The 26,173-nt window shown below is 45.0% G+C and overlaps 1 protein-coding gene across 2 annotated transcripts in view; it reads right to left on the reverse strand.

Annotated features, from left to right (window-relative positions):
• Positions 1–26,173, reverse strand: part of SLC26A7 (solute carrier family 26 member 7) — a 94,007-nt gene that overhangs the window by 47,783 nt on the left and 20,051 nt on the right. For both annotated transcript variants that reach the window (XM_083187075.1, XM_083187074.1), the window contains exons 4-5: positions 7,899–8,063; positions 801–953 (exon numbers count right to left, since the gene is read on the reverse strand). In XM_083187075.1, coding sequence (XP_083043201.1) covers positions 801–953; positions 7,899–8,063 — 318 coding nt within the window. The remainder of the gene's footprint in view (positions 1–800; positions 954–7,898; positions 8,064–26,173) is intronic.

A 26,173-nucleotide genomic window follows, 5' to 3' on the forward strand; every position in this document is an offset into this window, starting at 1 on the left:
TCATGATGTTCCTGCAGTGGGGATCGTGATGTTGTTGTAGTAGGGTTGTGATGTTCATGCAGTGGGGTCCTGAAGTTGATGCAGTGGGGTTGTGATGTTGAATATTGACCCGGAATCATATCATTGGGCCCCATACACTTAACAAGGGAAGTGGGTAAAATTCAGGAGGGTCACCTGCTGTTTGTAAAGTCAGGGAGAAGTCACCATGGCTGTACAGAGTGGTGTGTCACCTATGCAACCACCCAGTTGCAAGACTGATGGACTGCAGGGTCACTGCCCAGACAGCACCCTGCAGAGAGACACCATTTTCCACCTTACCGGGTGAAAGTAAGAACGTGCTGTGCACATCCTGCACGTTCTGGCAGCCATCTTCCTGGGCAGACAGATGGGAAATACTTGCATCATCATGAAAAAACATACATCCAACATACGTGCTAAATAGGGACAAAATAGCCACTCCCACTTTCTAGGAAACTCAACTTCCAATCACGTTTTTCCTATTCAGAGGCCTGCACTTGAGAAGTACCCCTTTATTACCACCCCTTCCAAAGTAAACTTTCACTTTCTCCCTAATATAACGCTTGGTTTAACATCAGGCATGGTTTATATTACCACTGAGTGTGGGACTGTCTTTGCTATGGGTGGAAATGTATCTATGTAGCACTTTATTCCGTTGCTTATTGCGTAACCATAGAGGTGTGTGCAAGACAGAGGTGCGCAATGAGTTCCATCAGAAGTATACTTTACATTGTGGAAGGCAGAAGGTGTGAAGATGTAACACAACTATTAATAGTACTCACCAATGCCAGGTCAATGGGGATTACAAATCGGATTTTATTTTTGAATTTCTCATTCAGCTCTGTGGTCACAATGAGGACAGCCAGGGAGAGAATAGATAACAGAATTGCTCCTATGTTGACCATGTTGAGGTGTTTAAAAACGTAGATATAAATCTGCCAAAAAAAAACAAATTAGCACAAAAATCACAGGGGGAATATGTCTGTTAACATCTGTCAACATGACCCAAATCCATTGTGTGAAAAGGTTCTGTATTATTCCCAATGTGTGGTCACTGTGGAATGATTAAAAATACACTGTAGGCATTATGTGCTGACAGAGTAATGTCTAGTGTTAGTGATGCACTGTGTGCTGATGGTATAATGTCAATGCTAGCAATGCGTTAATAGCTCCTCACTAGCACTGACATGACACTATCTGCACGTAGTGCCATCACTGTCACTACATTATCAGTGCACACTGCATCACTATATAACACTCAGCACACACCGCATCACTATAGTGCATACTTGCCTACTTTTGAAAACTAGTTTCAGGGAGATTACAGTTGGTAGTAGAATTTTGCACGGTGCCTTATGAGGGGGTGTGTCAAGCTCCACCCAAAGGGCGTCTCTAATTGCATATATGGAGATATTGTAATGTGAATAGAGATTATCAGTGGTGGCTCCTACCTTATGGCAGGAGGGGGGCTGCCGCTGGCTGTGATGCCGGCTCCCCCCTGCCACCGCTGATCCTCCTGGTCCCCGCTGCATTGTTCCCAGTGCTTGTAAATTGATGACAGGCACCGGGACTGGCGCATGTCCAGTACCAACATTTGTACTGCGCATGTAGCCAGCTTCTATGGACTGCTTCGGCAACAGCCCTAGAGATGAAATCACAGTCCTGAAGCCTGTACAATATAGGAACCAGCACATGGACAGTATTGCTGTATGTACTGTGCATGTGCAGACCCTGGATTGTATGGGCTGCCATGCAGCAGCCCATAGAGGCATCCCAGAGGGAGGGAACACCTCCCAATGGGACTGCCTTGGGTGACTGACAGGTCGGACTTCCAATAGGAAGTCAGTGCCAGTCACAGTGAAGCCAGTGCAGTCTCACAGACTGCATTTGGCTTCACTACAGTGGCGGATTTTACCTGGGGGGGGGGGGGGGGGGGGGGGGGGGGGCTGCAGCTCTGCAGCCCATACGTAAAAAAAAACCACTGGAGATTGTGAATGTGGCACCTAGAAGCGTGGGTGTGTACTGCTACATCTGAGAGGAATCTTTTAAAATGAAATATCCAAATGTAGATGAGCCCTAAAGCAGTTAGTGAGAGCTACTATACTTGGTAAAGTGCTGGGAAATGGTGCTGATTCTTCACTGTAAATTTATCTATCTCTCATTCCTTTTTTTCCCAAAAATGTAACAGTGTAATGCGGGATAGGTGTAATTAGGGAGATTACTAGACTAATGAGGGAGAGAGGGAGATTGCTGTTATTTCAGGGAGTCTCCTGCAGAATGCAGGAGGGTAGGCAACTATGCTATAGTGTTCATTCTAGCACCCTGCATCTTCCATAACCCATGCAGTTCCTCTTCGTCTGGATTGTCGCTCTCTGCTGTGGTGCTTCCAACACAGGTCTGTTCTGCATATCAGTGCTGAAATACAGACCATACTGTGCTAGAATCACCAAAGCAGAGAGCAACACCCCAGGGAGGAAAAAGGAACAGCACAGGTTTTGGAAGATGCAGGGTGCTAGAATGAACACTACTACGGGCTTATAACTCATTATTACACTCAGCACACAGTATCCATATGGCTGACAATCGACCAACTGTAATAGTCTCCGAGGTCGGCAAAGGTGCAGGATGCCTTCCGACTCAAACGGATTTTAAAGGGGCAATCACTTATAAGGCATGGCTTGGCCTTGTAAACCGATTGCCTCTTTTAAAAATTAATAAAAAAAAACCCAAGTTTGGACGACATCCCACACAGCAGCGGAATTCGGAGGTTATTACATCTGGACGAATTTCTAGGTCAACAGTCAATAGGTTGACATCAAAAGGGTTGACATGTACAAAGTTGACATTGACAAACATTGTCAGCATGACAATGGTCGACGCGTTTCGTTGTTTGAAAAAGTTGTTTTACAACGAAACGCACCAGAATCCACTGAATTTTTAGCTCTAAGGACACTTGAAGACTACTAACTAAACTCCCAGATTGAACCAGCTGTAATCCTTATATCCCACATCCCCCTCCACCATTCCACGGATACCCACATGGGACAACACCATCTGCCAATTCTTCGGGACACTATCACCTGTTTATCCTTGGACTCAGTATGCGCATTATCGTGAGGTTGTCTCCAACTCCAGGAGCCTAACATCCTCCAGCGGCACTCCAAGATACCCCAGGAAGAGGGACTCCAATGGTGCTCTGAACCTTAAGCGGATAGTGTGGGGACTATTACCTATATAAAGGACTGAGAGGTAGATTTATTAAGCTCGGTGAAGTGATAAAGTGTCTGGTCTTTATCACCGGCCAATCAGCTCCTACCTGTCATTTTTTAAACCAAGCCTGTAACTTCACAGGTAGGAGCTGATTGGCCGGTGATAAAGACCAGCCACATTATCACTTCACCAAGCTTAATAAATCTGCCCCTGAGTGTCATAGGAACAATCTGGAGTCACATAAAAGTATTATTGCTATTCCTTTATATGTCCAATTTTCATTTGATCTTTGACGTTCACATATATATTTTATTTGAATATTAAACTTATGGTTTTTATCAATAAATAATTGTTTATAGGCAATTGATCCCTTCTACATTTAATAGCGCTCTACTCATCCTCTTTTTTTACCTTATTTAGAAAATGTTAATTAAAACAATTAAAAATCCCGTCCCCTGTGCAAGCCAGTAAATGGCTTAGCGCAGGTTGCGGAAATATCACAGGCCTGCGATTCACAAGACGCTCAGGACCTACTCGGTGGCTGTGATAGAAACAGGCTGTTTGGGGCCGGATCTGATGTCACACGACTTCCCCTTAAATGCTTGGACACGCCTACAGTTTTTCCTGACACGGCTAGCTACCACCCTCAAACGCTGGCTTTCATTCGCCTTGCGAATGGCCAACAATCAAAAAAGTGTCAGGATTTTATCGCAGGATGGGCTCCCGCATGTGTACTAAGGGCCGTACACATTCTATCAATAATCGCATGGCCTGTGAATTCGCAAACCATGCGATCAGGTTTGAATTAGGCCCGATGTCATTTTCAAGAAGTAGCTGTAGTTATGCAAGAGTTAAACATCATGGGTCAAAAAATATTACTTAAACCCCACACAGGGGGGTCACTTACATATCGCCCCTTGCAATTTGCCCTGATCAACAAGCATTTGGGTGTAAATTGGACACAGGCACCAAATGCTGTGATTTTGAATAAGCAGCTGTAATAGTGCCAGGGCGTAAACAGCATTGGCATCCTCACAAGAGTACATCATATGGATCAGGGTCATTAAGTCGACATGGGGAAGGTCGGCAGTCAAAAGGTTGACATGGGGGGGGGTTTACCTTTTTTTGTCCCAAATGTCAACATGGACACTGAAACGTAGCACCGCGTCCACTCGCCATGCTCTCCCACCACCCCCTAGTGGATAGTAGGGCATGAAATACCGCCTGTCGGCACATGTCGGCTCAAAAGAAAAAAAGTGAACAACACCATGTCAACCTAATGACCCCGTCGAACTTCAGTCATGTCAACCTTCCTGCATGTGAACCTTTAGTCATGTCGACTTAGTGCTTGTCGACTTAATGCTTGTACACCTAGTGACCATATCCCAGTACATCTGGGTGGTTGTTGGTCAAGACAAATTGAATTTGGCTCATACGTAAGTGAGCACCTTGTGTGTCTTGTTGGTTCTGAAGAATCAATAAGTAGAGAATATCGATATTGTGATTACGTTTCTTTTTAGCCTGAGTTATGAATCTGCCAATAGAATGATTTGTTCAGGATGCTGCATTGTCCAATTAACAGTCAGAGAAGGCAGATACAGGAAACCTTTCGTTAGCACCTGGGAGGTTATCATTAGCATGTCAATGCTAATACAGCCCTAGGGAAGGCCTTTTGGTTAAGCTCTGGTCCGTACATCAAAGGTAATTGAATTCAGAGGAAGAGGCCAATTACCTGAAAGGAGAGTCTTTTGTCTTTGTTTGCATCTAAATGAAGGAGCCCACTGGGAGGTATTCAGATTCATTGCAGGCACGTCATATTTGATATGGTTTATGACATGAAATTATATATTCATAGCAGCGCAGCATGAGGAGCATAATATGAAACAAGGCTTAGGTGGGTCGGAGGTAGGACGCCTTTCCTACAAACATATGGTAGCTAAAATAGCAGATCGTCATAGGACACCCCATATTTTAGGGGAAGTTATGCCCAATTATGTGAATTTGAGTTCTAAGTTAGATGAGCAAGTCACAAAGGTTCCCAGCTTAATAAATACCCCTTTCACATAGCACCTAATTACCGAGTACAAGCCGGTTTCTTGCCGGTTCGACATGGCAATTGGTGCGATATGAAAGGGGATACTGGTTACGGCTAACCGGTAGCAACACGGCAATACAAACCGGGAAACAAGAAGGGTTCTTACCGGTTCGTTGCCATGTTACTGTGCAGTGTGAACGGGTTTATCGGGTTGAGAGACCCTTTTCCCGTTGACACTATGGAGGAGGCAGCTTGGAGCAGTGCCAGCTTTAAGCGCTGCCTCCTCCCCCACCCCAATGATGCTCCGACACGCCCCCACATGACATCAGCGAACCGGCACTATTGCTGGTTCACTGATGCGATCTGAACAGATAGCGCATGCAGCGTCTCACCGGGACTGAACCGTTTCAAAGTCCCGGCCGTGTGACCCTGCATTTGCAGTCTGAAAGCAGTATAAGTAACCAGCCAATCGGGATGTACTGGGGTGACATCCTGCAAGGTGTGATGCTCTGCAGAGAAAAGTGCTGAGCTCCTATTGTTCTAAGTTCAGACTGACATATCAATGACACATTGAAGTTACCTGCAATTACAGATGTGTCCTCATACATAATGCCTCAGTACACCATACAGCGGGAGATGCCTGGCATGAGTGACAGGTCTCATGCAACTCTTATTGTCTGGCTTCTTCTGCTGATTAAAATGATATGCGGTATTCTATATTTTGTGTGTGACTGCACCTGTATGTACAATCGAAATGGAATGTTACAGTGTTTTCTAGGAAAACACTGCAGCATAGTATTTCGTATGAAGACACAGACACAGAAGTACACAGAGTATAGACAAACCAAACATCATTGTAATCAGCATAAGCTGCATGTGCATTTTAATGGAAAAAGACCAGTGAAAAGACGATCGTTCTACCGAGTGATCCCACAGCATGACATAACTAAAAGGTCAGTTTAAAGGTCAAAGAGGCTAGATGGTAGAGGACACATCTATTTCCTACATTTCGTCTGTTCTCCATGGAACAGATTGTCTGCTTGTTAATCTGTAAATAAGACATGAAATGGATAGGCATGTATGTACTTTGTAACCGTTTCTTGTTCACGTTCTTTTCTAAATAAACATTGTACATTTTTTATAAATAAAGTATTTCTTTGTTAGGTAATTCATACCTGCTTTCAGAACCCAATCCTTGTTAGACCTCTATGTGTAAGTTAGAACCACTATCTGTAAGCTAGAACCGTTATTAGCGGACGTGGATGTGTATTATCGCAATGAGTGCGCACAATCGTTTATAAAGGTTATTTGAACCTGTGACCCACTTATCACGGGTGGTGGCAGTGCACTGTGTGGAATCACTGTGCTCTTATCACAAGTTAGAGCGCGGAGTTCTTCCGAACAGAAGCTAGCATAGACAATGGTCACTGCAAAGTGCAAGTGGGTGCCATGTAAATGACCACCCTATATGGGTTCCAAGTATCAAATTTTGTGACCAACGCCGTTTAACCCTTGCGCAACTACAGCTGCTTCTTCAAAATGACAAAATCTGGTGCATATTACCTCTTTAACGCCCTATTTCATGTCCAACTGCTTATTGGTCGAGGCAAAATGCTATTTAAATTGGTGTAAGAGACAAATCTTTTTGTTTATACAATGTTACCTTAGTGATCTAAACGTATTTAAATTGTTTTAATGTAACATTTTCTGAAAAAGAGGCTGTAAATGACCTCAGATCATTAGCTGCCCCTCTCGGGGGATCTCCGTCGCACTGGGCATTTTGCGCCATTTAGTGTATAAACGCCCAGTAAGGGCTACATTTACTAAAGTTTCTAAAAACAGAAAAAGGTGATATTTCCCAAAGCATTCTACCATTCTACCATTTTTCTATTGCACCCTCGAAAATGATTGACAGAATCTCATTGGTTGATACGGGCAACATCACTTCTTTTCATTTTTAGAAGCTTTAGTAAATGTACCCTTAAGTGTACTTGGTGCAGAAGATCCATAAGAAAGCAAGTGCATTTATGCTCATGTCCCACAACAAGATCTCTCTGAGGTCAGCTGACTCTCAATGGACCACGCTTGGTTCTAGAGCAAAATCAAGTAGGATAAACATGTGTGCACCCCACAACATTGCCTGGATATTCAATATTACCAAACTGACTGATCCTGATGACTAGTGAGGAGCAAACACAAGTAAGTGGTCTAGGCCATGCGAGAAGAGGACAGTCTCACCTTAATATCTTGATAATTTAATGTCAATATACGGGGACTAATGCAGAGTTGAATGCAAGTCAAGTCTACGTATGTATCCTGCATGTTGTCACACCGTCCATGTATTGGAGATGAGTGTCGGGCGTTACTCAGCCATAGCTCTACTTGTGGCTAAAGGGGCGTAAGTAGGCGGTAACAGGAATATTACACAATGGCAATAGATTGGCAAGAGCGTACTGAGGTCATGTAAGCTATGCAGAGATGTGCGCATGATTAATTAAATCGGTTTTAAGTCAGAACTTTTACACCAGTGATAGGTTCATAGCTGGCTAAGGCTATATAGGACGCACAGGTCAATACTAATGGTAACAAGAATCACGTAAATGTACGTAAAATACATTGCAGAATGCAAACTTACATAAAACATCCCGAGTGGTCCCGATATATAAGGCATCTGCAGTCCTAATAGGAACTTTACTTGTGATGTCACCACATGTGTAGCGGCCCCGGTTGTCATCGCGCTGACTACAGGTTGTGATAGTAGGATGGTTGTGAAACCCAAGTGCAAGAAAAACATGGACACCTGTAAAAGAAAGAAGAACAAAGATGTAATATATGTGCGAGAGCTTGCTGTAGCCATTGAGTGTCATATATTATATGTTAATAGCTTTAATAAAACGTAAATTATATGTTTTAAAAACATTGCTTTACATACTTATTATACAGATGCACAATACATTGCAAGCCTTATCCGGCCATAATAAGACATTCGTAATGTACAGTAAGCAAGATACATATGCACTGTAAACATCTGCTTAGACCAGGGGAAAATAAACACGTCTCATGAATTAGGTAAGGGTTCATCGTGGAGAACATCTACGTTGAGGAGATCTCACCGTAATTATAGCCTGATTCAGACCTGATCATTGGGCTGTGAATCTTCAGAGCCAAGGGATCAGGTAAACTGCCAGAGTCTCCCCCCCCCCCAACCCCATGCACAACCTTCAAATTTAGAGTCAGCAGCCCTCCCTCCACACGGCCAGGCTGGCCTGCACTTTCTAGGCAGCACTCCCGCACTCCCAGAAAACACCAGAGTGCCGCCTACAAATCCCCCCTGCCCCCCCCCCCCCCCCCATGCCGCCAGTCAGCTTGGGATCGCACAGAGGGCTAGCACATGCACGGTTCTCCAATAATCACTAAGGCTGCAAATTTGCAGACCAGCGAACGAGGCTGAATTAGCCCCTTAGTCCTACACTTCTGTGTTTATCCCTGTACAACCACACAGGCTTTAGAACGTACAATGGTTTCATCTGCAGGCAGCTTTTCACAGAAGATCCACTACAGTCCATGCCCCATTGTCATTTAAGGATGCCATCTCTTATTCTATTGCTTATTTCCAATCCTTAGCTTCATTTTTCTGGTGATTTTGGCAGTGCTGCTGCCTACAACCTGGGACTCCGGAGTAAAGGGACAGTCTAAGTTCGAAGATGGGTTTAATCGGACAACCCCTTAAGGGTGCTGTCATAAGGGTCCATGCTCTTTCTGTGTTTTCATGCATTGTGATATGTCGTTGGAAAGCTTATGACTCTCTCAATACAACCAGGGCCGCTATTTTCTATGAACATTGATGGATAGTCGGCTTTTAAGCCTCAATGATGACACATTACACTGCAATAAAACAACCAGACTACACACAATAGAGATGTTGAGCACACATCAGTTATGACCAAAATGTAGTCGGATTGTTTTATTGCAGTCTAATGTGTACTGCTCATCATTGAAGCCTACTATTATGTCAGTATCCGGATAGAATATAGACAGTAAATAGTTACTATGTTGACAGCCAATAAAGCAATAGTAAAAGGGGGAAGAGCTAGGGTTAGGCACTAGGGGAAGGGTTAGGCACTTGGTGAAGGATTAGGGTTAGGCACAAGGGGAATAGTAATGGTTAGGTACGAATTAAATAGTTATGGTTAAGCATTTGGGGAAGAGTTAGGGTTTGGCACTAGGGGAAGGGTTAAGTACTTGGTAAAAGATAAGGGTTAGGCACAAGGGGAATAGTTATGGTTAAGCACTATGGGAAAGGTTAGAGTAAGGCACTAGAAGAGTTAGGGTTAGGCACTTGGTGAAGGGTTATGGTTAGGCCCTAGGGGTAGGTATAGGTTTAAGCACAAGGAGGAGGGTTATGGTTAGTGCACTTGGTGAAAGATTATGGTTAGGCACTAGGAGAAGAGTAGAGTAAAGTTAAGGCACTATGGGAAGGGTTAGAGCTGGGCACTTGGTGAAGGGTTAGGGTTAAGCATAGGGGAAGAGTTATGGTTAGACACTAGGGGTAGGGTTAGGGTTAGGCACTAGGGGAAGGGTTAGAGACTAGGTGAAGGGTTAGAGTTATGCACTTGGTAAAGGATTAGGGTTTGGCACTAGGGGAAGAGTTAGGGTTAGACACTAGGGGAATGGTTAGGGTTAGACACTAGGGGAATGGTTAAAGTTAGACACAGGGGGATGGCTAAAGTTAGACACCAGGGGAATGGGTAGGTACTAGGGGAAGAGTTAGGGTTAGACTAGGGGAATGGTTAGGGTTAGACACCAGGGGAATGGGTAGGTACTAGGGGAAGAGTTAGGGTTAGACACTAGGGGAATGGTTAGGGTTAGACACTAGGGGAATGGTTAAAGTTAGACACCATGGGAATGGTTAGGGTTAGGCATGAGGGGAAGGGTTAGGGTCAGGCACAAGGGGACGGTTAGGTTCAGGCACAAGGGGAAGGGTTAGGGTCAGGCACAAGGGGAAGGGTTAGGCACTAGGAGAAGGTTTAGGGTTAGGTTCAGCATTAGAATAACAAACAAACAAAAAAGTGTTGACCATTAACATGTCAGCATTTTGACCCTGATGGCCTAAGTACATCAACCATTTAACGGTAAACCTATTGACTGTTGACCTATTAACTATTTTTACAATGTCAATCTTCGATCCACACCCTATAACATACCTCCCAACATTGCGGAATGTGGAGGAGGGATGCTTTGTGCTCCTCAAAATTTTGGCGTTGTGGCCTGCAACAGGGGGCGTGACCTATTGCCATGAGGCCACGCCCCATTTTCACCGCAGTGGGTGCATGGCTAGCGGCTCTGGGAGCAGCTGGCTATGTCCCCAGCCCGTAAGGCTGCATGAATATTCACAAGGGGGGACTCCCAACTGCATCCCCCCATCGCGGAACACTGCCAGCCCCAAGAGGGACACGGGAACGTCCCAAAAAACTGGGACGTTGTCGTAAAAAACGGGACAGTTGGGAGGTATGCTATAATATCTAAATTTTGAGATACTAATTGTATTTTGGTCCAAAGATGATACAAATAAATAGCGGAATGAAGATACTAATTCTATGGTTTCTGTCCGGTGAAAGCATTAGGAGAAGCACATTTGATTGTTAGATGATAGCAAAATTATAATTTGTGTACATCTACTAATGAGCGATATACAGTACTACCCTCTTATGCCATACAGTGTACTAACTCCATACAATTCTAGCCCTCAATAGTTATCTTACAAACACACACACCGTGACAAAGATGTCATATTGTACACTGAATAGTTCCTGGTCTGGCGGTATGTGTGCGCAAGCAGATATCACACAACTCCCTAAGTGATTCCTTATCACACAACCTGTGCATGCAGTGAGGTGTCAGGACGTGTCAGTGTATAGAAATAGCAAGTCACTTATCCCGTACAGCAGAAACGGCTGACGCAGATAGCGTGTATTGGGGAAAGCTTTCAACAGTATTTACCAGGAGTACACAGATGTCCTGTATATATCATTATAACATATGTAAGTACATGTCACAGTTACACCGCAGTGATGATTTCTCCACATAAGCGTATAGGAGATACAACATCACATACCAAGTGCTGTAGAATAAGAAGCAAAATAACATACATAAATGTCCTCTCTCCACACATGCTAAAAGCAGGTAGTCCGTGTAATATTGGTGAAGGTCAATATGTTATATAAGCAAGAACACAGTCACATTAATGATTTTAGCTTAACATACCATGGAATCATGTGTCATGCACTTCCTACTGCACGCCGTGTAACATATGTCATGAATCAATTACCAGAAATATCAGACAGACGCAGGTGTCCTGTGTCCAGGTGTCTGTTTAAATAGGTTGCAGGAAGGGGCGTGTGAGTGGGACAGTACACCTGTCAAGCCGTAACGCAAGTGTCCTAAGACAAGCTGAGGGATGATAGAAGCCTCTTTGGAGCAGAAGGGCATTAAAGCACATCATCATATAGATGGTGTAATTTTTCTTATTTTGCATACAAACTGCCGAATTGCATATGTATGTATGTATGTATGTATGTATGTATGTATGCATGCATATGTATGCACAACTGTTAACAGCAGATATGAGCCACAGAAAGAATAAAAAGGTATTGGTGGTAGAATCTAATCCTGCTTCTGCTGCTCCCCTGTGTACCTTGGTGTATGTAACACAGGCAGTGAACAGGGGAGTGAGAGCACAGGAGAAGCTTAATCAGATAAATGTTAAGTATTTAGTGAATCTGCTGTCATGAACAGCCAAAAAGATGGATCCTTGTTAGAAAAGAGACCATGGAGACTGACTTATATTTGCGGGCTCCGGGACGAAGACAGGTCATGTGACGTCAGCTGCCCACCCATGGCACACTTCATTCCGCCCGCATTGGCATGGGAACGACCAGCGTTTGCATGGGGACACCACGAAACACTGGGTGTTCCCATGCTCCATCGCTGCCCCCTTATTCACTTAAATAGCAGATTTTTATAAAGGAAGGCCTTTCAATCAATGGAAAACATTCCAATGACCGATAGAGTGAAGACAACCGCTGTGTCAATAAGGGGCAGTCACCTCCTTGTTGTGCATTGAGAAATCCCTGGAGGTGGATCTAACAGTGGAGGTGTGGCTCAGTGTAAGAGCCGGTTCCCAATTAAGTGATGCCCCGCCAACCTACAGACAGCCAGAGACGGCACCAGCTGAAAGCCAGAAAATGATCAATGTGCCCCAAAAAACTGACAGCACTCTGGAGAGGGATGCAGTTCCAACCCTCTCCATTGATGCAGGAGAGGTGACAGGTCTATAGCCAGTGAGTTCAGCTGTCACTGCCGCTGTCCACCAGGAGCAGGTACTGATTTATTTACAAGCGGTAGAGATATCACACATCATTATACTGTTATTTACACCAGACAGGGAGGCTATATCAGGCTACAGACATGGGTGTAACAAGTATCTGCAGAGTTAAACACAGAGAGCAGTGTTTGGTATTTCATTTGGCAGCACCTATTGTGATGTTATCACAGTATTCATAAAAAATACACCTTAGGAGCAAGGAGATCCCTTGTAGGATTCCAGAGTGAACAGCTGACGAATCTGTAACAGGAGCCCTGCAGGATACTTATCTGCACAGCAGCTTCATATCCGTTTACCTAGGGGAAGACTCTCTCACTGCTGGATAGACTTAAAAATAGCAGACAGCTGGGGTACAGTGAGTCACTGCATACAGTATAGCTGGTGAGGAGATAAAGTCAAAGGCCAGCTGTAAAAGCAGTATTACTGTCTTGCTCCAGTTATTATCCCTGCCGGAGGATCCTTAGCTGATATAGCAAAATGATATAGCCACTAGTGAGCACGCTCAAAGCTAATGCTTCGAAAGCTAGTCTGCTACCTTGTGATTACCTCTGTGTTTGTGTATGTTTGAGAGAGAAAGAGATGTAGTTTCACTCGCTGATAACAATAGCCCCGCAGACCCCACGGTAGCGGGGAGGCGCTGTGTAAGTGCAGGCGCCGGGGATCTGCAGGGCTATTGTAACACCGCTGCCGCGTCTGTGCTGTGGCCGGGACCTGCAGATTTACTTTGCGCTACGGTCCCGGCTCCCAGCTACTGCTGCTTTTGAAGCGTCGGCAGCGCCCTCCCCCTCCCATGCCCCCCCCCCCCCCCCAAGCCTTACCCCTCTGCTTAGCAGCAGGTACCCGCAGATCTTCTCTGGCTACTGCAGCTTTGGAAACAGACCATCAAAAAACGTCCGCCCCCATACAGCAGACAGTTCTGTGAAACTGTCTGATTTATGGGGACGGACATTTTGTGATGGTCCATTTTCATTGCAGCAGAAGCTGGAGGGGAGCCGGGACCGCATTGCAGTGAAGATGCGCGGGTCCCTGCTGCTAGGCGGAGGGGTAAGGCACGGGGGCATGGGCGGCCGGGGGTGGGGGGGTTCTAACTTTACTGGGGGGGGGGGCTGCTGAAATTTTAGGCAGTGGGGAGCATTTATAATAGTTACGCCACTGTGAGGTAGGAATGAATGTAAAATACAGCAACAGTTATTAACAAACTTGACTGCTATATGCAGAAAACTGTGACTGCAATTGGGGAAGCAGCAAATCTAAAGATACACCTATTAGGACAGTGTCATCTGCAGGAGTTTTTTGACAATATCATTCGCTAGCCCCCAGCTCCCACCAGGGGGCGCACAAGCACAAGATGCTTGTGCGCCCAGTGCGTGCAAGCCCCCTGGCGGGAGCTGGCGAAGGTTTTGCCAGCCCCTGCCTGAATGAAGGGCTCTACATTTGTATGTATAGTTCTGATAACAACCCAGCACCTTGCCCATGTGTACAGCAGATGTAGAGAATGGTATTAGCGCACATTAGTGCATCTATTACAGTCCATAAAGGTAACTTTTCTAAAAATGAAAAGTGGTAATATTGCCCATAGCAACCAATCAGATTCTATCTATCATTTTCTATAATGCAATAGAGAAATGATAGAATCTGATTGGTTGCCATGGGCAATTTTTTTCATTTTAGAACCTTTAATAAATGTACCCCTTAGCATCCTGATAGTATATGGAAGATCTATTAGTGCATAGTAAGTTTTTAAAGTGGTTTCGGTTGTCTAGATCTAGTTATCCATGCGAGGGTATGCATTACATTAACTGGGGGTCCATGTCAACATAGCTCCCAACATGACCCGTTCCAGGAGGGACAAGATGCTCTGTTTCTGGACTTCCATGCCAGTGGCAGTTGCAGATGTTAGGCTGCAGCACAGTCCAAAATTCAGATAGAGTGCCACCAACTGCCACCCCAAACACCACAGTCTGGGACTTACTGGCAAGTGTGGCTCCCCTATTTGAATTTTGTACAGTGGTACAGTCCCACCTCTGCAACTGCCATTGGCAGTAAGTTCAGGAGCAGAGCATTTTGTCCCTCTTGGAATGGGTCGTGTTGGGAGCTATGTATCAATAGACAAAGGTCAACATACAATAGGTCAACAGGGTCAAAAAGGTCAAAATATCAACATGGTAAAGGTCAACATCGGAGAGGTTGACAGGGTCATATCAACAGGGCCAAAATTTCAAGAGTTTTTCACTTTTTCTGGTGTTAATGTTGACATCTGTAGACGGATGGATCCCCAATTAGCGTAACGAGTACCCTTACATGGCTCACTTCGCTCTCCATGCATCCGGCTTGCCACACTATTATATTCTCCCTCTATGCTGACATGGATAATGAGCAAGTCGGTTAGAAAAAAAAAATTAGGAAAAACTCATGTCAACATTTTGGGGGGTATTCAATCCGGTGTCACGACAGCCGTGACCTGGTCCTGTCCTCGGCCGGCTGGACTGCAGCACAGCAGGCGGGATTCAATGTCCCGCCTGCCGAGCGATGAAAAGGGGGCGTGGCCTCGAGATGCAACCACAAATCGTCCAGCTCAACAATTCCCGGGGCCCCACCGCTATTTTCCCCATCGGAAATAGCGGCGGGAGATTGAATACCTCTATTTGACTCTGATGACCTACTGCATTTCAAACTTTTGAGCCTGTTCACCTTCGACCCTGCTGACCTACTGCATGTCAACCTTTTGGGATAGACTTATTGGGCCATAGTCATGGCGGCCGGCAAGAGGGTTAAACAGGATTGCAGAAAACAAGCGACCCTCGCTGTTTAACCCCCGCGCCGGCCACTCAAGCTATTCAAGGCACTGAATACTGCCCATTAACTATCTATCTAGACCCTGTGGATCTATGAACTGGAAACCACACAACATTATACAGTCTGTGGAGACTGAAGTTATAAAACAAGTATTGCATGGGATTTGTTACATGAAACATTAACCCTTTGAGTGCCAACGTTGCTGTCAGCGATCCTCAAAATATCTGTTAAAAATGCCAGTGCCCCTCACAGCGACTGCTCTTTTAGTATAAATAAATACAAAAACAACAATTCATTTTTTAGTTAAATTAATTGTCTTGGCTGTTTTTTTGGGTGCAAATGAATCGCATCCCAAAAAAAGTCCAGTCGCTGCGAGCGGCGCCGGCATTTTTAACGGATATTTTGAGGCTCTCTTAACAGCAACGTTGGCACTAAAGGGTTAATAAAAAAATGTTTGCTTGCCCGTTTTCGCACCTATTTTGACAAGTTCCCTTGGCACTCAAATGGTTAAAGATGGGATGTGGCTATGGGCAACCAATCAGATTCTATTATCTTCTAGAACATGGGTCTTCAAACTGTGGCCCTCCAGATGTTGTGAAACTACAAATCCCAGCATGCCTTGCCACAGTTTTAACACTCCCTTATAGCAAAACTGTGGCAAGGCATGCTGGGATTTGTAGTTTCACAACATCTGGAGGGCCGCAGTTTGAAGACCCATGTTCTAGAACCTTGATGGCTAACATTGACACTCCAGCTGTTGAACCACACATCCCATCATGCTCTGCATCAGATTTAGCATGGCCAAATAGATAAACTGAAGCAGAGAATGCTGGGATGTGTAGTTCAAGAAGGTGCTAAATTAATAAGTAAATTCTGATTGGTAACATCCCATGTGAAATATCCATTCTTAGTCATTTCCCACATTGCGTCTACACCACCTGTATCATTACTCCCCAGATGTGGAATTGCAACATTTATACCCCTGTTCTACCAAAAACCGGGTCTGGTTACAAAGCGTTTCCGTTTAAATGCCTGGCCAAACTGATCTACTACTACTGTGTTGGTCTTTTGCATGCAGGAACAAGCTGTGCAGTTGCCACATGGGAATGAACCATAGAGTTTGCCAACTCTATGGTTGGTCTTTTGCATGAAGGAATAAGCCGTGTATTTGCCACATGGGAATGAACCATAGAGTTTGCCAACTCTATGGTTGGTCTTTTTGCATGAAGGAACAAGCTGTGCAGTTGCCACATGGGAATGAACCATAGAGTTTGCCATCTCTATGGTTGGTCTTTTGCATGAAGGAACAAGCCGTGCAGTTGCCACACGGAAATGAACCATAGAGTTTGCTAAGTCAGAGTTTTCCAAATTAACTTGTATACTAATTGGTTGCATAGATTCCTGGATCTGGCCAGTGCTGTAATGCTTTTGATCTATGTTGTAAAACATCTCCCTGTCTAATAGTAGGATTAGCCAGTGCTTTTGTAGTATGCTCCTAATTTACCTCCACCCTTTACAAAAATGTATGTCTCGTCTTTATCACTGTGAATGTGCTTGTGAGATAACTATTCAGGACTAGAATAGTGTTACGCTCATACAGTGAGAACGGAACAACAGGGCATTAATACATATCGCCCATTACCAGATGTACACAAGCCCTTTTTAAAATGCTCGTGTCACTTTTTTTTGCCATTATCACTGCTGACAATGAAGATCTTCCTATCATTGTACCTTCATCTGTTAGACTATAGGCCTCATTCAGCATGAGTTGTAGTTTTGCGAGTAATCGCAAACAACTCCTTACACTCACATGCGGGGAGCCGCCCAGCATGGGGCAAGCACAGATGGGAATGCTTCACTGTACAGCTTTAGGGTAGCCCCCTGCAGACGCCGTGATCCACCCCACACAAGGTACAGACACACGTATCTTCTGTCCAGACCTTGCCCCCCAGCGCTGTGTCGATGCCCACCTAATGCGGCGTCACCGACCCCCTGCCAGCACTTGGACTGCGGTCGCATTTTTCTGAAAGTGACCGCAGTGTAACGGCTTGCACAAGAGTGCTGCTGCATGCGCAGAAGTGAGGAAATCGCTGCACAGTAATTTCCACACTTTAACAACTCGTGCTGAATCAGGGCCCATATGTCTGATGTCTTCATTCCACCCTTTACATATATCATATTATCTTGGTGCAGAGACGATAGAAAAAAAATCCAAGAACTCCATGAACCTCATTGATTTGAAGTATTGAGCTATTTAACCCACCACGATCTCTCAATCCCTCTTGTTATATTTTGTCATAATAGTTCGTATTTTTTCTTAATCATTATATGTATGACTAAAGGGCTCACATGAGTTACCACGGCAACTGGACGCCACACCAATGTATCATACACAATCCCCCAGCAATTGCTGCCGGGTCCAACAAATCTTACGCGCAGCACTTGCGATATTCGGAGCCAATCCAATGCGCGGAACCAGAGGTTAGACACATACGATTTGGTCACTTTTCCCCCGATTTCTCTGCCAGATCCATTGGAATCGGGTGAAAAGGGCCCAAACCGTATAAGTTTATGGCTAGCTTAAGATGGTCATTTAGGACTAAGCATCTAATGTATGTCATGTTTCTTTTCCTTTGATATGAGGCTGGACTGACATAATAACATGATAACTCAGTTTATGCTCTATGTAATGCGTAGTCCCCGTCCCTTTCCACGCATGTGCTCCAATGCTTGACGAGACAAGCAAACCCATTGGAAAAGAAAGCTGGTGGTTGTTGTCAACACCAGGACCGAATGTCAGCTTTCACCTCTTCATCAGAGTTGAAGTGATGACCATTAAGGTGCTTTTTCATCTTTGGTAACAGGTGAAAGTCGCAGGGCACAAGGTTGTGGCTGTACGAGGGGTGTGGCAGAACCTCCTTGAACTGCATGCACTGCAACCCTCTTCCCAAAGATGAAAGAGCACCTTAAAGGTCAACACTTCAACTCTGAGGACGATGTGAAAGCTGCCGTTCTGTCCTGGTGTGGACAAAAACCACCAGCTTTCTTCTCCGGAGGATTTGCCCAGCGTTGGCGCACATGCGTGGAAAGGGATGGGGATTACATAGAAAAGTGAATAGTGCATTGCATAGAGCAGTGGTTCCCAAACTGTGTGCCGCGGCACCCTGGAGTGCCTTGGGGAACTTGCAGGGGTGCCCTGGGTTGATGGTCCAGGGCCAATTCAAGTTATTTATATCTAATATAATAGTCAAATTATGGATAAACAGAAGTACATTTTGTCCATTACCACATAACTGATCCTAAAGATGAGATATAAACACAATTTATTTAATTTAATATTTGTTTCTGACTTTATCAATGAGAAACCTTTAGCCTAGGGGTGCCGCGAAAAAAATTCTGATGCTTTGGGGTGCCGTGAGTCAAAAAAGTTTGGAAACCCCTGGCATAGAGGATGAACTGAGGTATCATGTACAAAAAAAAGTGTTCAAATACGTTCACAAATAAAAAAAACTTAAAGCCATGGAGGCATTACTGTACTTTTCAATCCAGCCTCGTACTTGAATGTGACATATTTCATAGATTATCAACAACAAAAGTTCAGTTATAACTAGTTTCCTTTTCGAAGATTGTCCCAACAAAAGAATCGTTTCTCTTCTTTTGTTTATTATACCATATATCTCACAAATGTCAGATCTCTAGCCTTTTATCTTTTTTCTAGTTTGAGCTTCTAACCTGAATTCTTATCTATTACTTGGCTTATTGTTCTAATGAAGTAAACAAGTGTCATTCTTGTAAAGTCATCGCAGAACGTCAGAACGCATCTGTACTTATCGAGTTTTTTGTTTCTTTGGACAACTCAGATATGTATGTACCAGTGCTAGGGAGGATTCCGTGCTGGTTACTAATTTAGGAAAGGGGCAACAGATCTGCTTACCAATTACACAGTTTTCTCTATGATACTCGTGGACAATCCTTTCACCTTCGCATTAAGGATCTATTGAACATCATCATACCCATAACTGTCATTGACCGATTTCCATAGATTGACTGGAAATGAGATGCTATAATTCTGTGTCTAGGATGTAGAATTGTTGGCATCAGGTTGTTGTTACTATCACAGTTCGCTCACGCGTCGTGTTCTGTCGGAGCTGACCGTCGCCCTCTGCCGGCTCCCCTATCACCGCCTGCAGCCCCCACTAACCCTGCCCGTCTCCCTGAAGCAGAGATGGGCAGGGAATCCGCTCCCCGCCGCCGTGATGAAGGGGACGCGCGAACGCGTGGGACGCTCAGATGGAGCGCCCGACCACCAGTCTGCGCCAGCTCGGGGAATCTGGCGAATCCTCAGGCTGGCTGGGAGGCGCTCCACCTGTATTGACGCTTTCCCATGAATTAAAGAGTAAAAGATGGCACAAGGTCACTCGTGCTCAGTAGAGGTTGCGGTGGCCATCCTGGTAAAGCAAAATAGAGTTGAAGCGCGATCCATTCTAATACATATAAATGTTATTCATACGTGATCAGTAATAACCACCAGCTCAAGTTTGTGCTGAGTTCTGGCTGATTCAGCAGATGTCAGTGTTATACCGTCGTTCTAGATCACAGCTTGGCATGTTTCCCAACTTTCTCCCGTCTTAAACAATTTCATTCATTCTAATTCACGAGTAGCAGAGTAAGGGGGTTATTCAGAGTTAATCGCTAATGTGTGGATTTGCGCATGCATACGGATTGTAGCACGAAAATATCATTGAAACAAATGGATGTAATTGCAATCGTCTCGCAATTTGACTGGCAGGAAGAAGCTGTTTGGAGGTGGTAACCAAACATGTTCTTGATCAGCCTGTGATCCTTATTCTGGAACACTCGCAAAGGCAAATTCCTTCTCAAATGGACAAAACCATGTGCTCTGCAGGTGGGGTAGATGTTAATTGTGCAGAGAGTTAGATTTGGATGGGGTTTTACTTCAAAGTAAGATCTATATTGCAGTGTAAAAATAAAGCAGTCAGTATTTTCCCTGCACAGAAATAAAATAACATAGATTTGGGTGAGTTATTTTGTTTCTGTGCAGGGTAAATACTGACTGCTTTATTTTTACACTGCAATTAAGATTTCACTTTGAAGTAAAACCCCACCCAAATCTAACTCTCTCTGCACATGTTACATCTGCCCCACCTGCAGTACACATGAATTTGTCTATTTGAGAAGGAATTTGCCTTTGCGAGTGAACCAGAATAAGAGCCTGTATAAATGACACAGACAAACTTCAACAATATAACTTGGTATGTCATTAATAATCTTGTGGGCTCTGATAGGAAATTAAATTAAAAAAAATATCAAGATTTAAAAATATTGAAGACATACCCCTTTTCCACTATGCAAGCCGGGTCGCACCAGGGATTTTGTACCCGGGTGCGACAAGGCTTGCAAACGCTTTCCTCCCACTGGCGCCCCGAACCGGCATAATGCCGAGTGGATGGCGTCATTGCGAGGCGGGGCCAGGGTGGCGCTGGGAGATGAGAGCATTTCCCAGCGTTGGCTTTTACATTGGAGCAAATAGATTGACCCAGGTTACCCATTTCCACTGCCCCTTGACCCGGGAGCATCCCAGGTCCAACCCAGGTAATTACCCTGGTTGGATTTCCAGGACACTCAACCCAGGATTTTTCCACTAGCAAAAAACCCGGGTCGATTTGTGTCCCTGTGCAATATCAGGGTTCATTTTGCTAGTGGAAAAGGGGAAATAGTAGATAACAGTGTTTCAGAACACCACATTTTTCCTAATGGTCTCAACCAGCTAAATATCATAGTGTACCAGGGCTTGCACTGTTACACCAAAGTAACCTAAACAATGCAAACAGTACACAGCAGTGAGGATGAGGAAGCACCTGCTGAAAGCTGAAATGAATTAAGTGAACTGAGTATTAATTGTATAACCCAGTGGTTCCCAAACTTTTTTGAATCACGGCACCCTAGAGCATCAAAATATTTTCAAGGCACCCCTAGGCCAAATGCTTCTTATCGAGAAATTCAGGGAAATAATATTAAATTAAGTGCATTGTGTTTATATGTCATAGTCATCTGGTGAGGGACAGGAATTGCTTCTGTTTGTACACATATATTATGATTGGCAGCCACCAGCACTGGTTTTGCTTGGTACATTGACCATAAATAATATGAATTGATCCTGGTCCACTAACCCAAGGCACCCCTACAAGTGTCCTGAGGCACCCCAGGGTGCCTAGGCACACAGTTTGGGAACCACTGGTATAAGGACAGTACTGTTCCCATGAAATTAGAGTCATAAAGAGGGAGTAGGTGATGTGTCACTAAAGGTTCCGGTGAGCAATAAAAATGCAAGGAGACAGTTTACTCTGCACCTGTCAAGGAGTAGTAGTAGTAATAATAATAATAATAATAATAATAATAATAATAATAATAATAATAATGTTATTTATATAGCAGCAGTGCGATTTTCAGCCGGATCTGTTCCTGAACCTCTTATTAAATATGACATTATCAGAAACCCGGTTCCTGAACATGTCCTGGGCTAAAATGTATTTTCCAATATATGTGAGTATTTTTGCCTCATGGTTGCACTACACATACACACCTCTCTCTTTCTCTATGCAGGGAGTGTGTAATACACACAGGCGGCACTCATAGGACCTATAATGCAATGCAAAGAACTGCAGCCCACACTAGGCAGCTTTAAGCATTTGCCTGGGGGTGCCTGCCACTGGAGGGTGGCATTCGGGAGCATCCCCCCCCTTGGTGCAGCCAGGTGAGCGGCGGCCACACACACACACCCCACCGTAGAGCGGGTGAGCAGTGGGGCTGGTCTGAAATCGCCCCCAGTGTCAAACGCAGGATTTTTAGAAGGGGGTATCCAAATGTAATCCAAAATATCACACTCTGTAGCGCATTGGAGTGAGTACGGGAGTCTGGGGGAACGGTAACAGCCTTAAAATTGGTATTTTTATACACTGGATAGTGTATGGAATACAGTATTAATATGTAACAGTACAGACGGTCTATAGTATCGGCTGTTTCAAACATTTAATTAAGATAAGTGGTCAGGAAAAGGTTAAACATGTCATAATAAATGCACCAACATTATAGAACCAGTACTGCCCTTTCTAAGCTCACAGTCTCCCACTTCATGGTAAGGCTCCTGTCTCTTCCTCCTGGCAGCTACTCTCTGGTCCATTTTGATGTTTGAGGGCTCAGATCCGCACATACAGTAAATGTGGTAGAAGAAGCTGACACACAGGTCATGTGCAGTAGCTCTGCTCCGTCCCTTACACTGCATGATGTGGTGGCAGCTCTATGGATCATATTATATACCAGTGCTTTTGTTGTCGTAATTTAAGGCAAGAGGGGGGTGGGGAAACCAGAAACACCCCCCCCCACACACACGTGGAGTGGTGGAGCGGCTGCGAGCCCCCTGGTGGAGCAACTCAATGGCGGGCGCATCACCCACCCCAAGCAGGTGTCCAAAGTAATGTTGTCAAGTCCATGGGGCTAGCAGCTGTAAAAAAAAAACTTGTATTTCTGCTGTGGAGAGGGAGAGGCACAGGCAAGCCAGCGCTCGAGCAGAACGATGGGAAAGGCCTTGTGTAACTGGGCAATAATACCAGAGACCTCTTGGGAAGTCAGCATAAGAGAAGATGGCAAACCGTGTGGCAGTTTGTTTTGTTGCGCACCAGGCCAGGGATTATCATTATAACCTAGTCTCTCTGCCGAAGGCATCCCTGTGCAGGGATGGGAATGGATGCATAGAGGAGAAATCGTTGTATAGTTACTTATCATGGGAGGAATTCTCCTACAGTGCCCGGCACTTCTTGTATCGAAGTGAATTTGCATTGTTTGAGCATTTGCCAGGTCTATGTAATTTCCCTGAAGAGATATTTCAAGGTTTATAGGAAAGCATGGGAGCCAACATCTGAGACTTGTATCTTGTGCTTCTGAAATATCTCTTCCGGAAAATGACACAGACCTGGCAAAATGCTCAATTACACAGCTCTTTGAACAGGCAGGGGTATGCCTGCGATCGCTGGGGCCCACCCAGTGTATATATGGGCGCGCCAACCGTTTAACCCATAACACAGCAGAGGTCCACCCCAGAATGCCCCCTGCCTGTCAGTACCCCGGCATATGGCCAGTGAAAGTTACCCTTTGCGCCGTCGGTATGCAAGGGGACCCCGCGCACAGCTTACTGTGCACATGCGTGGTCTGTCAATGGCCCTTATTCCTGTCTGATTGCAGTACAAATTTGTTTGGAAAATGGGCAAAACCATGTGCACTGCAGGTGGGGCAGATGTAACATGTATAGAGAGAGTTAGATTTGTGTGAGTTATGTGGTTTCTGTGCAGGGTAAATACTGGCTGCATTATTTTTACACTGCAGTTTAGATTTCAGTTTCAACATACCCCACCCAAATTTAACTCTCTCTGCACATGTTACATCTGCCCCATCTGCAGTGCACATGGTTTTGCCCATTTTCCAAACAAATTTGTACCGCGATCAGATCTGAATAGGGCCAATGTTTGGATGGGTTACAAATTGTCTCCGAATCGGGCCCAATGTAACAATAGATCCGTACAGGAAGGAATGAGGGTAGTGGGTGCTAGTACTGGACTATGCAAGGGAGAACCACATCCTAACTATCCTGGCTGCTGGAGAAATCACATGAAGGGGTTAAATAAACTTTAAAGTTTGGGATTGGATTGTAAGATGGTTGAATAGATAAGATCTTGGTTCCAGGATGGAAAACATAGAGCTTTTAGTAAATGGAGTGCAGTCACAGGAGGGAAAGGATCCCCAGGGATCTGTACTTGACCGGTGCTTTTTAATATCTTTATTGGTGATATCCATTCTTGTCTACCTGACCCTCTCCATGAGGGAGAACATGCTCTGTTCCTGGACTTCCCTGGTAATGTAGGATTGCCATCACCTGTGGGGAGCTAGGTAAAGGTGTTTCACCACAGGAATAGAGCATTTTCTCCCGCATGGAGAGGGTCAGGCAAGTATGGTGATTGCAAATAGAATTGAGGGTAAAATGTGCCTTTTTGCAGATGACACAAAGGTATGCAACAGGGTAGACACACCAGGAGGGGAAAAATAAATCACTAGGTCAGGCATTATCAACCTCGGTCCTCAAGGCACATCAACAGTGCAGGTTTTAGTGATATCCAGGCTTCAGCACAGATGGTTAAATCAAAATAACTGAGTACTTATTAAGTCACTTGTGCTCAAGCCTGGATATCACTAAAACCTGCACTGTTGGCGTGCCTTGAGGACCGTAGTAGAGAATTCCTGATCTAGGTAGATTAGAGGAATGGTTAAGAGCATGGCAACTACAGTTTAATGCCAACAAATCCAAAATCATACACTTGGGTCTCAAATCCAAAGACTAAATATAGTATAAGTGGCACTATAATGGGAACTACTGAGGAAGAGAGGGATCTAGGTGTCACAACTATTTCAGGGGATTTAAAGGCAGAGTGGCAATGTAACAAAGCAATAAAGAAGGCAAGTCAGATGCTTGGTTGCATAGGGAGAGGTATCAGCAGTAGAAAGAAAGAAGTATTAATGCCACTGTATAGGTCATTGGTACGACCTCACTATGGGCGGGATGCTATATAGCAGAAATGCGGTAAAAACCCCGTTTTCGGGGTTTCTACCGCATTTCTATATGCTATATGGCGCCTCCGCAGTGTCAGCGCTGCGGAGGGAATCGCCAGCTAAAGCTGGCGAATCCCTGCAGAAGCCTATGGGCTTCTTACCGCAGCGCTGTTTGAGGGATCCGTCACGGATCCCTCCCAGCGTGCCCTGCGGCCGGCGCCGGGGTCTGCGCATGCGCAGATGGACTCCCGGGTCACAGACCCGGAAGTCCAGCGCCGGCACCGCATCGCAAGGGACAGCTCTTACCGCAAGAGCTGTCCCTTGCATGAATAACGGCATATGTTATAGCATATGCCGTTACTAATAATGCGATGTCCGGCGAAGGGGGGCCGCGGATGTTATAACATCCCGCCCCTAGAGTATTGTGTTCAGTTCTGGAGGCCATATCTCCAGAAGGATATTAATATATTAGAGACTGTACAAAGAAGGGCAACTAAAATGGTGCATGGCCTACATCACAAAACGTACCAGGAAAGACTAAAAGATCTTAATATGTATAGTTTGAAACAGAGAAGGGAAAGGGGGGACATGATAGAAACTTTCAAATATATCAAGGGTTTTAACAAGGTAGAGGTGGGAGGGGTGTGGTATGGGACGCCGACAGTGGGGATCCTGACAGTCAGTATGCTGACATCAGGATCCCGACTGCCAATGCTCCAACAGGGGGGGCGAGCGCAAAGAAGTCCCTTGCGGGCTCGCTGAGCTTGCCACACTGTGGGCCTGGTGGCTTGCTACACTTGCCACAGGTTAAATTCTCGCTCTATGAAGGTTGTGGACCCCCAACAAGGGAGAATAGCCCCTGTGAGTTGGGATTGCCCCTGTCGGAGCATCATCCGGCACCCGGTGGAAGACATTCTTCACAGGAAGAGGAGCAGCAGAACACGAGGACATGCACTGACACTAGAGGGAGGAAGATTCAGGGGAAATGTGAGGAAGAATTACTTCACAGAAAGAGTAGTAGATAACTGGAATAGCGACCATCAGAGGTGGTAGAGGCAAACACAGTAGAGCAATTTAAGCATGCTTGGGATAAGCATATTGATATCCTTACA

This window comes from Crinia signifera, chromosome 5 (genome assembly GCF_055691185.1).
Source record: "Crinia signifera chromosome 5, ASM5569118v1, whole genome shotgun sequence".
NCBI classification, from domain to species: Eukaryota; Metazoa; Chordata; class Amphibia; order Anura; family Myobatrachidae; genus Crinia; species Crinia signifera.